Source organism: Neofelis nebulosa, chromosome 6 (genome assembly GCF_028018385.1).
Source record: "Neofelis nebulosa isolate mNeoNeb1 chromosome 6, mNeoNeb1.pri, whole genome shotgun sequence".
Classification (NCBI taxonomy): Eukaryota; Metazoa; Chordata; class Mammalia; order Carnivora; family Felidae; genus Neofelis; species Neofelis nebulosa.
In genome coordinates, this window is record NC_080787.1 from 21,268,195 (window position 1) to 21,280,402 (window position 12,208).

General features: G+C 41.6%; 1 protein-coding gene across 1 annotated transcript in view; it reads right to left on the bottom strand.

Moving 5' to 3' along the window:
• The window catches only part of SYCP2L (synaptonemal complex protein 2 like), a 114,411-nt gene that overhangs the window by 15,078 nt on the left and 87,125 nt on the right, over positions 1 to 12,208 (bottom strand). The window contains exons 27-29 of the mRNA XM_058736128.1: positions 3,292 to 3,393; positions 2,065 to 2,171; positions 1,059 to 1,150 (exon numbers count right to left, since the gene is read on the bottom strand). Coding sequence (XP_058592111.1) covers positions 1,059 to 1,150; positions 2,065 to 2,171; positions 3,292 to 3,393 — 301 coding nt within the window. The remainder of the gene's footprint in view (positions 1 to 1,058; positions 1,151 to 2,064; positions 2,172 to 3,291; positions 3,394 to 12,208) is intronic.

The window sequence follows — 12,208 nt, forward strand, 5'->3', positions numbered from 1 at the left end:
TCACATTACATTTTCTGCCCTAAGAAACATCCTCCTTCAGTTAAGCAAACCAACCCACCATTGTTTTCTTCCTCTCCTTCATTCACAGGTCATTCTCTTCAACAAGGAACGATCTCTATACATAGCTTCCTTATACCATTCAAACCTTTGTTTCCAAAACCTCACTACAGAAGCACTTCCATTGTAATGGCTCTGGATTAACTCTAATCGCTACAGAATCCCATCTCTACTCACCTTTCCTTACCTTCACATCTCTCTGAAATCTTATGCCTTTGTTGTTCTTGCTCCATGGTCATCAAGATATGTTTGTACACGTGTGCGTGTGTGTGTGTGTGTGTGTGTGTGTGTATGCATGAGTGCACAGCACTTTTTATTGTGGCCATATATATAACATAAAATTTACCCTTTTAACCATTTCTAATTCAGTGGCAGTAAGTGCATTCACAACGTTGTGCAACTGTCACCACCATCCGTCTCTAGAACTTTTCCCTCATCCCAACAGAAACTCCGTTCTGATTAAACAAGAATTCGTTCCCCACTCCCTCACCCTCTGGTAATCTCTACTCTGCTTTCCTTCTCTATGAATTTGCCTCTTTTAGGTACCTCCTACAAGTGAAATTGTGCAAGACTGGTCCTTTTGGATCTGGCTTATTTCACTGAGCATAATGTCCTCGAGGTTCATCCATATTGTAGCGCATGTCAGAATTTCATCCCTTAAGGCTGAATAATATTCCACTGCGTGTATTTAACACATAGCAGTTATCCAGCATTTTTACATAGATGTCCGTGCTTTTGCTCTGTCTTCACAACCGGATTATAAATTTTTTGAAAAGAGTGTTTTAGGATCATACAATGGGAGACCATGAAGAGGCTTCAAGAAGGCTTTAACCTGTCATGTTATGAAGGAGGAAGGAGAAACCTAGGAAGGTTAGGTGAGGGAGCAAACCTCACACATCCACTCAAGCTTCGGCTCCTCATGACCCCAGCACAGTGGTCATGACACAAAAGCTTGTGAGCGATCCCACTTTCACAAACTTGTTCTGAAGCCCAACACTTACCTGCATTGGTGTATCTGGTTTAAAAGTTGGATTAAGCAATCTGGTGCTTGCTTTGCATTTTTTGAATCAAGCGGACTCCCTTTGTACCTAAGCTAAACCATAACAACAACAGCAAAATGATCACATTTGAGTTAACCATAACTACATAAATTCAGTTCAGGTGTTGTGTGGAAAAGACGTTGCATAGCAAACGTTACTGCTAAACGACTGTGATGAGACACCGTGCTACACGTGGTCTATGCATTACCTCAGGTTCAGTGCCAATAAAGAACAATAAGCTAAAATAGGAAAACCTACAGTCTCCCTGTCACAACGTATATTGAATATTATGAACAAATTGCCATTATAAGTGAGCTTACATTGGTATCGAAGAAAATATAAGACTGTGGAGGCTTCCCATGTTAGTTAAATGAATGTATGTCAGGGTAAGAGATTCGTCCCAAATGTGCAAAGAAATAACTCTTTAGGGATTTAGGAACAATAGGACATCAAAGGAGGGAACTGAAATTCTTCCAGAGTTCATCCTGCAGACAAGATTATGGGATGGCCTACATGCGCATCGCTCAAAGATACGCCACCACTCAGCTGACCATCTACCCAAAGCCCACCTCCGCCCTTATCCCAGACGCCTCTCGCAGCCAGATGGTCCCCTGCTCCCCTCTCCTCCCGTCTATCATTATGACCGAATCATTGCTTCTGGTAGTTCAGTTGTCTGAGAACACTACCAATGAAACCAAACCATGAGTCTGATTTCCATAGAGGTGCATCTGGTCTCACCGTAGCAAATGCACAGGTAATAGCAGTCTCATAAATACAAGCCATAATTCACAAAGGCACTGAAATCAGTGACCATGGCTAAGGCAAACGTACCTCCCCAAAAGAGTGCGGAGAACCCTCACTCTGGGTTCACATGATATCCTCGTCAAGGAGATCAACAGCACTGATGGATAATAGGAACTTGTTAAACTCGTAACAAGCTAGCTTTTCATTTTTAGTGGAAAATTACCTCAGTTTTTCTTCTCAGGTCTCTAGTGAAGGTTTCGAGGGTCGCGATAATAGCAGAACCGTCTGAGTTCTCCGGCGCAACTGCTGGGGACGGAGTGGAAATGCCTTCTGAACAATAAAGAGAGAACATCGGGTAAAATGAACACAGTGCTCGAGGTAGATGTGCTCAGTCTATCAGCTGCTCAGAGGTGGACGGGCAGCTAAGAAGCACAGATACGAGCCACTGAAGTCCCATGGGGGCCTGGCTGTGACTGCAGCCTGGCCGACTCTGGCCGACTCAGCCAGCTTGATCCGAGAGTCCTCGTCGTGAGCACTTCATGCCGCTTCCCACCGAACCTCACTCAAGTGCTCACCTCCTCCAAACTCTCCCGGAATTTTAAATCAGAGCAACTCTGCCTAAGCAGCAGGCAGAGAGAGGTGTTGTAAGAGGTTTTAAAGAGGATGTGATGGGTGGGACATTTCTATGGGGGCAACACTGGCATGATGGCTTCTGGGCGCCCCAAGTTTTAGGAGGGCTTGCAAGGGCTCTGGCACTATTAAGGGACTGGCAGGTTGTAGCTCATTTCAGCCTCACAAAAGCCATGTCAAATGGGCTCCGTTGTTCCCCATATTGAACAGAGGGATCCAGTAACTTGTGCAAGCTTGTTCTCCATATTGATCCAGTAACTTGTGCAAGCTCACACCAACAGTGCCAGGATTGGAACCCAAAACAAAAGGCTCCAAGAGAGCAAATTGGGAAGACCAGAGGCACTTAACCACCAAACTCTAGTATCTCTGAGCTTCCCAGTTTGCTCTCTTGGAGCCTTTCGTTTTGAAATATGGTGGCCTCACTTACGCAGAAGGCCATCCTTCACTGGGGTAGAGTGGATATCTCTAACACAAAAACTGAGCTAATAGCTACCAACTAAAGCAGAGACCATAATTTTAGGAGCTTTAGGCCCTGAAAATTGCCATCAAGAAGAGTAAAGAGGCAGACATCAACCTGCTAGAAGGACTAGAACATGCTAGAAGTACTTGCTTTGATCTCTAATTTGTGCAACAATTTACTTGTCTTTGAAAGGACAAAATGCTTCAAAATGCTTTGAAAGGACAAAACGCTTGTCTTTGAAAGGCAAAAAGCCACTGTGATCTTCAAACCGTAACCCCCTTGGAGTGCGTGCAGGAGCATTCAGTGCTCACAAATCTGTCCCATTCTTGCTTGAATGGCTGGCCGGGCACGTAATGTCACCTGCTAAGCCCGTTTCTTCCGTCACCGAGGAGGGGGATTCCCGAGCATTGCCTTCTTCCAGTTTTGATTGTTTGGACTTAGTGAAACTGCCACCTGATAGGTCTAAAAGCAAGCACAGCACATTAACGATGGCACACCCGTTCCTTCTGTCCCAAATTTTATCTCATCCTCTTCTTACCAGTTAATACCCAACCTTGGTGAGCAGCCAGCGGCACTTGTTCCCTGTGACTCATTACTTACCGGTGACAGCACCAGCATCAAAGCATGACGCGCACTGATGCCAGAAAGAGGACACATGGGAACAGGCACCCCTTCGACGAGCCCTGTAACATTTAGGAACGGCCTGCTTAGCAAGGGACAGGCTGATCCAAATGAAAAGCAGCAGTGGTTAGCATCAAAAACGCTGCCAGGGCTCAGGCTGAACGGGGCGGTAGCAAGGTAATCTGAGCAGATCGGCCTTCAGAAGCTCATCAGATGGCCCCACGGAGCGCGCCACCTGCTGGCGACGCTGGAGCTTTACTGCTGCGCTGAGTGTCGCCTCCTAGAGGAGGTCATCTTGGCTGCTCACTAGCTGACGTGACTCTGAGACCTTCAGCTTCTGAGATGTAAATACGGATCCTCTTTTCAATTTGGCAATTACTCAGTATTTTCTATCTGATGTCCGCTTTCATCCCACACATGACCTTGCTCCATCTGAGCCCTCCCAGTCTTATCAGTGGCACCACCCCGGTCAACAGAACCCTAGAATCAGGCTCAACTCCTGTGTTTCCTTACCATCCACGTCTCCTCCATCATCAAGGTCCTGCATACAGAACGAATCCATCCCTCTTTCTACATTCCCACACCATGACCCTGGTCCAAGGCCATCCTCCCCGGAGGACCTCATCAGTCTCATGCCTCCAACGGTATTGCCTCCCAAATCTCTCTTTTCCCTGAGCTCCACGAAGCAGCAAACTTGTGTTTCCAACTGCTTGGTCAACCACTCCATCTCAAAACCCACTCTATTCTATTCTTCCCACCCCAACCGCTTTCTTCCCCACCGTGCACTTAGCCCCGCTTAGCTGTGAAGTCATGTGGCTTTGCCCCTTCTCCTCACTGCTGTTTTTCCCCTCTGAAGTGGAAAAATCCAAATTCATTACTCAATAAATACTGTGTGTAATGAGCTGTACGATATGGTGCTATCGGAGAGAAGCAAAGACACAAGTTTCTCTTTCCGTGCTCTGCTTATATACATGGTCTCCCTGGGTGGGGGGGCCTCAGACACCCCATGCATGTTCTCATCTCAAGGTCTTTGGTTCTTGCTGCTCCTCGGACTTGAATCCTTTCCCTCACGGATCTGCCCTGAGCTTTCCTCTGGGCGACCGACGTAAAGTTTCAGTACAACCCCCCAGCTTTGAAATCTCTTTCCATGTTTTTCCTAGCCTCTATCACAACATAATACAGTGCGTGTTTTACTTTTCTTGTATATTATCTGCCCTCCCCGCCCCTCCTCCCAACACACACACACACACACTGGAAGGTAAGCTCCACTGAAAGCGGGCATGTTGTCTTTTTTTTTCCCCCCCATCAGAATAACACTTAGCAAAGTGCCTGGTCTGTAGTAGACACTCAGGAGATGTTCATTGAATGCGTAAATAAGCGAATGCCAAAAATATCTAAGTTCCTACAAAAAAGAAAAAAAAAAAAAGATGTAAGATACCTTAGGCGTTCCTAAGACGGCAACAGAGGGAGACCCGGAACTCCCTCTTTCATAGACACACACACATTTCCAGAGCAATTCCTTCTAAAGAATGGTGGGCTGACTAAACAGCTTTTGCACAGCAAGAGAGAGGGAGACACAGTAATGAAGGGACTCCCCTCTGCAGTGGGGAGGGAAAATACTAAGGGAGGGGGAACAGATTTGTCTGCTCCGGGGCACAGAATAAAAGCTGTGGTTTAAAAGGGCAACTAGAATATAAAAGATCTAGCCTTAGGAACCTGCCAAACAGAGGGGGCGCGGGGGGGCTGATCCACTCACTCTGGATCAGAGGGGCTGGTGAGCGCCATGGTTTACGTTCCCCTTCTACCTTGATAGCACAGATGGAAGCAGGGTTGGGCTGCCAGAGCTGACCTACCTCCACACCAGCCGCAGCCCCAGCCCTCCCATCAAGGGGGTGCCAGTGGAGCACACAGCAGACACCCCTGATCAGCAGTCACTATAGCTCTGGCGGACTCACCAAGACGCAAAACGTCCTGGAACACTCCAGGCCTGAACCACTTCACCTCCAGACAACTTGCCAGGGCACCTCCCTCAACTTCTCCCCCTCACGGAGAGTCCTGAAACCTCCGGGCCCTTGCCTGCTTCGGCTCCGGCTGCCCCAACAGAGTACCTTCTGCGTGGAGGCAGCCAGGACACCCCAGTCTGCACCCACTTCGGTTTCAACTATCCTGCCGGGGTGGCCCTCTACTTACAACGCCTGAGGATGTAGAGAAAAAGGAACCCTCTTGCACTGTTGGTGGGAAGGCAAACTGGTGCAGCCCCTGTGGACAACAGTATGGGAGTTCTTCAAAAAGTTAAAAACAGAACTACCTGATGATCCTGTAATAGCACTATTGGGTATTTACCACCAAAATACAAAAACACTAATTCAAAGGGATACATGCACCCTTATGTTTATAGCCAAATTATGGAATCAACCCAAGTACCCATCAATTGATGAATGGCTAATGAAGAGATGGTGTATACACACACACACACACACACACACACACACACACACAATGGAATATTAGCCATAAAAAAGATCAGCCATAAAAAAGAATGAAATCTCACCTTTTGCAATGACATGGATGGAGTTAGAGAATACAATGCTAAGAAAAATAAATCAGGCAGAGAAAGACAAATTTCATATGATTTCACTCATATGTGGAATTTAAGAAACAAAGGAGTAAAGAAAAAAAAAAGAAAGAGAGACAAACTAAGAAACAGACTAACTATAGAGAACAAACTGGGGCACCTGGGTAGCTTAGTTGGGTAAGCATCCAGCTGTTGATTTCAGCTCAGACCATGCTCCCAGGGTCATGGGATTGAGCCCCACCATTAGGAGGCTTTGTGCTCACAACAGACAGCCTGCTTGGGATTCTCTCGCTCCCTCTCTCTCTGCCCCTCCCCTGCTCACATGCACTCTCTCTCAAAATAAATAAACTTAAAAAAAAGGAGAACATCCATAATGTTTATCTCTGTTTATATTGAGCAGTTTGGGTATTACAGGTATAATCATTTTATATTATCTATCAGCAGATTTCTCATCAGATAATTTGAAGGCCAAGAAAAATGAAATGATAAAGTGCTGAAAGAAAAAAACTGCCAACCATGAATACTTGACCTAGAAAAGTTGTCCTTCAGAAAATGGAAAGAGAGATAAAGACACTCCCAGACAATTAAAAGCTAAGGGAGCTTATCACCACAAGATCTGCCCTACAAGAAATGCTGAAAGTAGTTCATCAAGACAAAAATGAAAGGATACTAATTAGTAACATGAGAACATGTGAAAATATGTCACACTTTCAAGTATGTATATAGTCAATATCAGAATATTGTAATATGGTGGTATGTTAATCACTTAACTCTAGTACAAAGAATGAAAATATAGGAAATAACTATACCCATAATGTAATGTGTGCCCAATAGGAACAGAGATAAATTGTGACGACAAAAACATAAAATTTGGGGGAATTTGTATGGAATAAAACTTAAGTTGTTACCAGCTTGAAATAGACTATTAGATACCTAAGACCTTATATGTAAGCCTCATAGTAATGACAAAGCAAAACCTACACAAAAGGGAATATACAAGTATCACCAATTCACAAAAGAGAGGAAGAGATTAACAAAGGAACTACAAAGCAGCCAGAGAACAATAAGATGACATTAGGAATTCCTTACCTATCAATGGCTAAATGTAAATAGACCGATTTAAAAAATGGGCAGAGGATCTGAATACACATTTTTCCAAAGAAGACATCCAGATGGCCAACAGACACATGAAAAGATGCTCAACATCACTCATCATCAGGGAAATGCAAATCAAAACCACAATGAACTATCACCACACCTGTTAGATTGGCTAAAATCGGGGAAACAAGAAACGAGTGTCAACGAGGAGATGGACAAAAAGGAATCCTCATGCACTGTTGGTGAGAATGTAAACTGGTACAGCCACTGTGGAACCAGTATGGAGGTTCCTCAAAACATTAAAAACAGAAATACCATATGATCCAATAATTCCATTACTGAGGGACATTTACCCAAAGAAAATAAACTGGAAGAGATCTATGTACCCCTATGTTTATTGCAGCATTATTTACAACAGCCAAGAAATGAAAGCAACCTAAGTGTCCATCAATAGACAAATGGATAAGGAAGGTGCGAGGTGTGTGTATATTATATGTGGAATTTAAGAAACACAGCAGATGAACATAGGGGAAGGGAAGCAAAGATAAGATAAAAACAGAGGGAGACAAACCATAAGAGACTCTTAAATAGAACAAACTGAGGGTTCCTGGAGGGGTCGGGGGATGGGTTAAATGGGTGATGGGCATTAAGGAGGGCACTTGGTGGGGATGAACACTGGGTGTTATATGTAAGTGATGAATCACTAAATTCTACTCCTGAAATCATTATTACACTATATGTTAGCTAATTTGGATTTAAATTAAAAAATAAAAAATAAAATATATATAGAAGTTATAAAACTCAACACCCACCCAAACAAATAATCCAATTAAAAATGGGCAGAAGAAATGAGCTGAGAAGGACTCCTGGCACTCAGCCAGCAAGGAAATAGAAGACCAAATCCTCCAGCTATGTGGAACTGAATTCAGCCAACAACCTGAATGAGCTTTCAAGTGGATTTTCCTCCAGAACCTCATCCTCTGGCACCTTGTTCGGCCTTGGGAAACCCAGAGCAGAGAACCCAAAGCAGCCCCCACCCTCCTGATCTACAGAACTGTAAGATAATAGACCTGTATGGTTCCAAGCATGTATTTGATCTGAGTTGTTTTAAGTTTGTGGTAACTTGTTATGGTAGCAATAAAAACCTTATATGTAGAAGACTAAAAAAAAAAAATTTTTAAATAGGCCAAAGAAATGAACAGATATTTCTCTGAAGAAATACAGATGGCCAACAAACACATGAGAGATTCCCAACATTACTCATCAGAGAAATGCAAATCGAAACTACAATGAGGTATCACCTAACACCTGTCAGAATCGCTAAAATCAATAACACAAGAAACAAGTGTTGGCGAAGATATGGAGAAAAAGGAACCCTCTTGCACTGTTGGTGGGAACACAAATTGGTGCTGCCACTATGGAAAACAGTATGGTGGTTCCCCCAAAAGTTATAAATACATACATACATACATACAAACATACATACATATATACATAAATAAAAGGGAGGCCTGGGTGGTTAAGTCAGTTGAGTGCCCAACTCTTGATTTTGGCTCAGGTCATGTTCCCAGAGTCGTGGGATCAAGCCCCACATCAGGCTCTGCACTGAGCATGAAACCTGCTTGGGATTCTATCTCTCTTTCCTTCTGCCCCTCTCCCCTGATTGCATACACTCTCTAAAATAAAATAATAATAGTTAAAAATAGAGCTACCCTACAATCCAGTAACCACACTACTGGGTATTTGTGAAAAAATACAGAAACACTAATTCAAAAGGGATACAAAAAAAAAAAAAAAAAAAAACAGAGAGAGAAGGCCAAATGAAGAAATCTACTCTTAACTATAGAGAACAAACACGGTGGCCAGAGGGGAGGTGGGTATGGGGATTCGTGAAATGGGTGATGGTGATTAAAGCGTGCACTTGTCACGATGAGCACTGGGTAATGTATGGAAGTGTTGAATCACTATATTGTACATGTGAAACTAACATAACACTGTATGTTAACTATACAGGAATTTAAAATAAAAAAGTTCTATTAAACACTTTTGATTAAAAATAAAATGAAAATCATATCAAATGTCATTTCCAACTATAATGGTATAAAACTAGAAATCAATTACATCAAATAAGGAAAAAATAGAAAAAACAAACACATAGAAGCTAATAACATGCTATTAAACAACCAATGGGTCCATATAGAAATCAAAGAAAAATTCAAATAATGCTTGGCGACAAATAAAAATGAAAACACAAGGATCTAAAATTTTTGCATTGCAGCAAAAGCAGTTCTAAAGGGGAAGTTTATAGTGACATAGATCTACCTAAAAAAAAAACAAAAATCTCAAATAAAGAGTGAAAGATTACACCTAAAGAAACTAGAAAAAATAAAGACCAAAGTAAACAGAAAAGGAAGATTAAAGCAAATATAAATGAAGTACAAGCAAAATTTAAAAGCTCATTGAAACCTAGAATTGGTTCCTTGAAAAGACAAACAAATTGATAAACTGTGAGCAAGACACATCAAAAAACTTGAAAAATATGAAAAAAAAAACCCTAGTGATACCACAGAGATTAAAACAACTTATAAAGGAATACTATAAAAGGTTCTATGAAAACAAATTGGGCGAACCAGGAGATGGGTAATGCCCAGAAATATAAAATTGAGCAAAATTGAGTAAGGAAGAGAGAAAATCTGAAGAGATTGATTACAAGTAAGGAGATAAATAAGTAGTCCAAAACTTCCCAACAAGCTAAACTTTATGACCACATGACTTTACTGGTAAACTCTATCAAAGAATATTAATCTTTGAGGTGCCTGGGTGGCTCAGTAGGTTAAGCACCGGACTCTTGATTTCAGCTCAGGTCATGATCTCACTATTGTGAGACTGAGCTCCATATTGGACTCCGAGCTGAGCAGGAAGCCTCCCTGGGATTCTCTCTCTCTCTCTCTCTCTCTCTCTCTCTCTGCTCCTCTCTTGCTTGTGGTCTCTCCCTCTCTCTCAAAATAAACAAACATTTGGAAAAGGAAAGAATATAAATCCTCCTCTCAAACACTTCCCCCAAAACAGGAGAGCACACTTCCAAATTCATTTTATGAGGCCAGTGCTATTATAATATCAAAACCAGAAAAAGAGGCCACAAGAAAATTATCGGCCAGTGTACTTGATGAACATAGATGCAAAACTCCTTAACATCATATTACCAAACTGCATTTACCAACTCATTAAAATGATCGTCATGATCAAGCACGATTTATTCCGGGGATGCAACAGTTCAATATCTGCAAACCAACAGGATACGTAACATTCACAAGAGGAAGGATCAAAACCATATGGTCATCTCAACAGGTGCAGAAAAAGCATCTGACAAAGTACAACATCCATTCATGTTAAAAAGTCTCAACAAAGTTAGTTTGGAGGAACATACCTCACATCACAAAGGCCGGTCATGAAAAACCCACTGTTAACATCACACTCAATGGTGAAAAGTGAACACTTTTTCTCTAAGATCAGGAATAAGACATGGAAGTCTACTCCTACCACTTTCATTCAACCCCGCACTGGAAGCCCTAGCAGTCGCGACTGACAAGGAAAAGAAATAAAAACCTCCATACTGGTAAGGAATAAAACTCTACTCACAGATGGCATCAAAGATACTAGGTATATAGAAAACCCAACAAAACCTCTACCAAATATGCTCAGAATGACTAGATTTAGCACAGTTTCCAGAGATGGAATATATACAAATCTTCTGCATTTATTATACACTCATAAAGTAGAAGAGAAATTAATAAATCAATCCCATCTATAATTATACCACAAAGAACTTACCTAGTAAAACAAATGTAACCAAGGAGGTGAAAGACCTGTACACTGAGAACTGTAAGACATCGATGGAAGAAATTAAAGACAACATAAATGCCAAGATATGCCATGTTCATGGACTGGAAGAATTAATATTTGTTAAAATGTCCATACTACCCAAAGCAATCTATAGATTCAGTGTAATCCCTATCCACACGGCAACAGCATTGTTCACACATCTCAGAACAAATAATCCTAAAGGTGATATGGAACCACGCAAGACTGCAAAGCCAAAGCAATCATGAGAAAGAAGAACAAAACTGGAGGTATCACAACAAGGCACAAATCACTATCTTTAAGAGATACTTTCACTCTCATGTTCACTGCAGCATTATTAACAATAGCCAAGACATGGAAATAATGAAAGTGTCCATTAGCAGATGAATGGACAAGGAATATGTGGCATATATACACTATGGGATATCATTCAGTGATTAAAAGATGGAAATCCTGGCATTTGTGACAATATGGTTGGACCTGAAGACACTATGCTAAGTAAGCCAGATAGAGAAAGTATTGTATCATCTCTATCGCTATATGATGATACATGTATAATCTAAAAAACCGAACTCCTCAGAAGATGAATTGTTGGTTTCCAATAGTGGGGGTAGGGAGGAAATGGATGAAGTTGGTCAAATGAGGTTATAAGATGAATACGTTTGGGGAATGTAATGTATAGCATGATGACTACAGTTAGCAATACTGTATTGAATATTTGAAAGTAGCTAAAAGAGTAGATCGTAAAAAAATTCTCACACACAAAAAAACTATTTGAAGTAACCTATGTATTGACCTTATTGTGGTAATCCTTTTGCAACATATACATATATCATATTGTATACCTTATTCATTATTTGTCAATTAAATCTCAATAAAGCCGGAAAATAAAATTTATAGAAGCATAAAAGTTCCTTGAACAACTATGTCAACCTTAAAGAAGAGTCAAGAGGATCAACTCTCCCTATTAGATAGCAAGATGTGCTATGAAATTAGAGTAATAAAAAAAAGATAGTATTAGTGTGATAATCCAGACAGACCTATGAAACGCTAAAGAGCTCCCAGAGATTGACCTACATTTATATGGGAACTTAATATTTGACAGAAAGCATTTTAACAGCA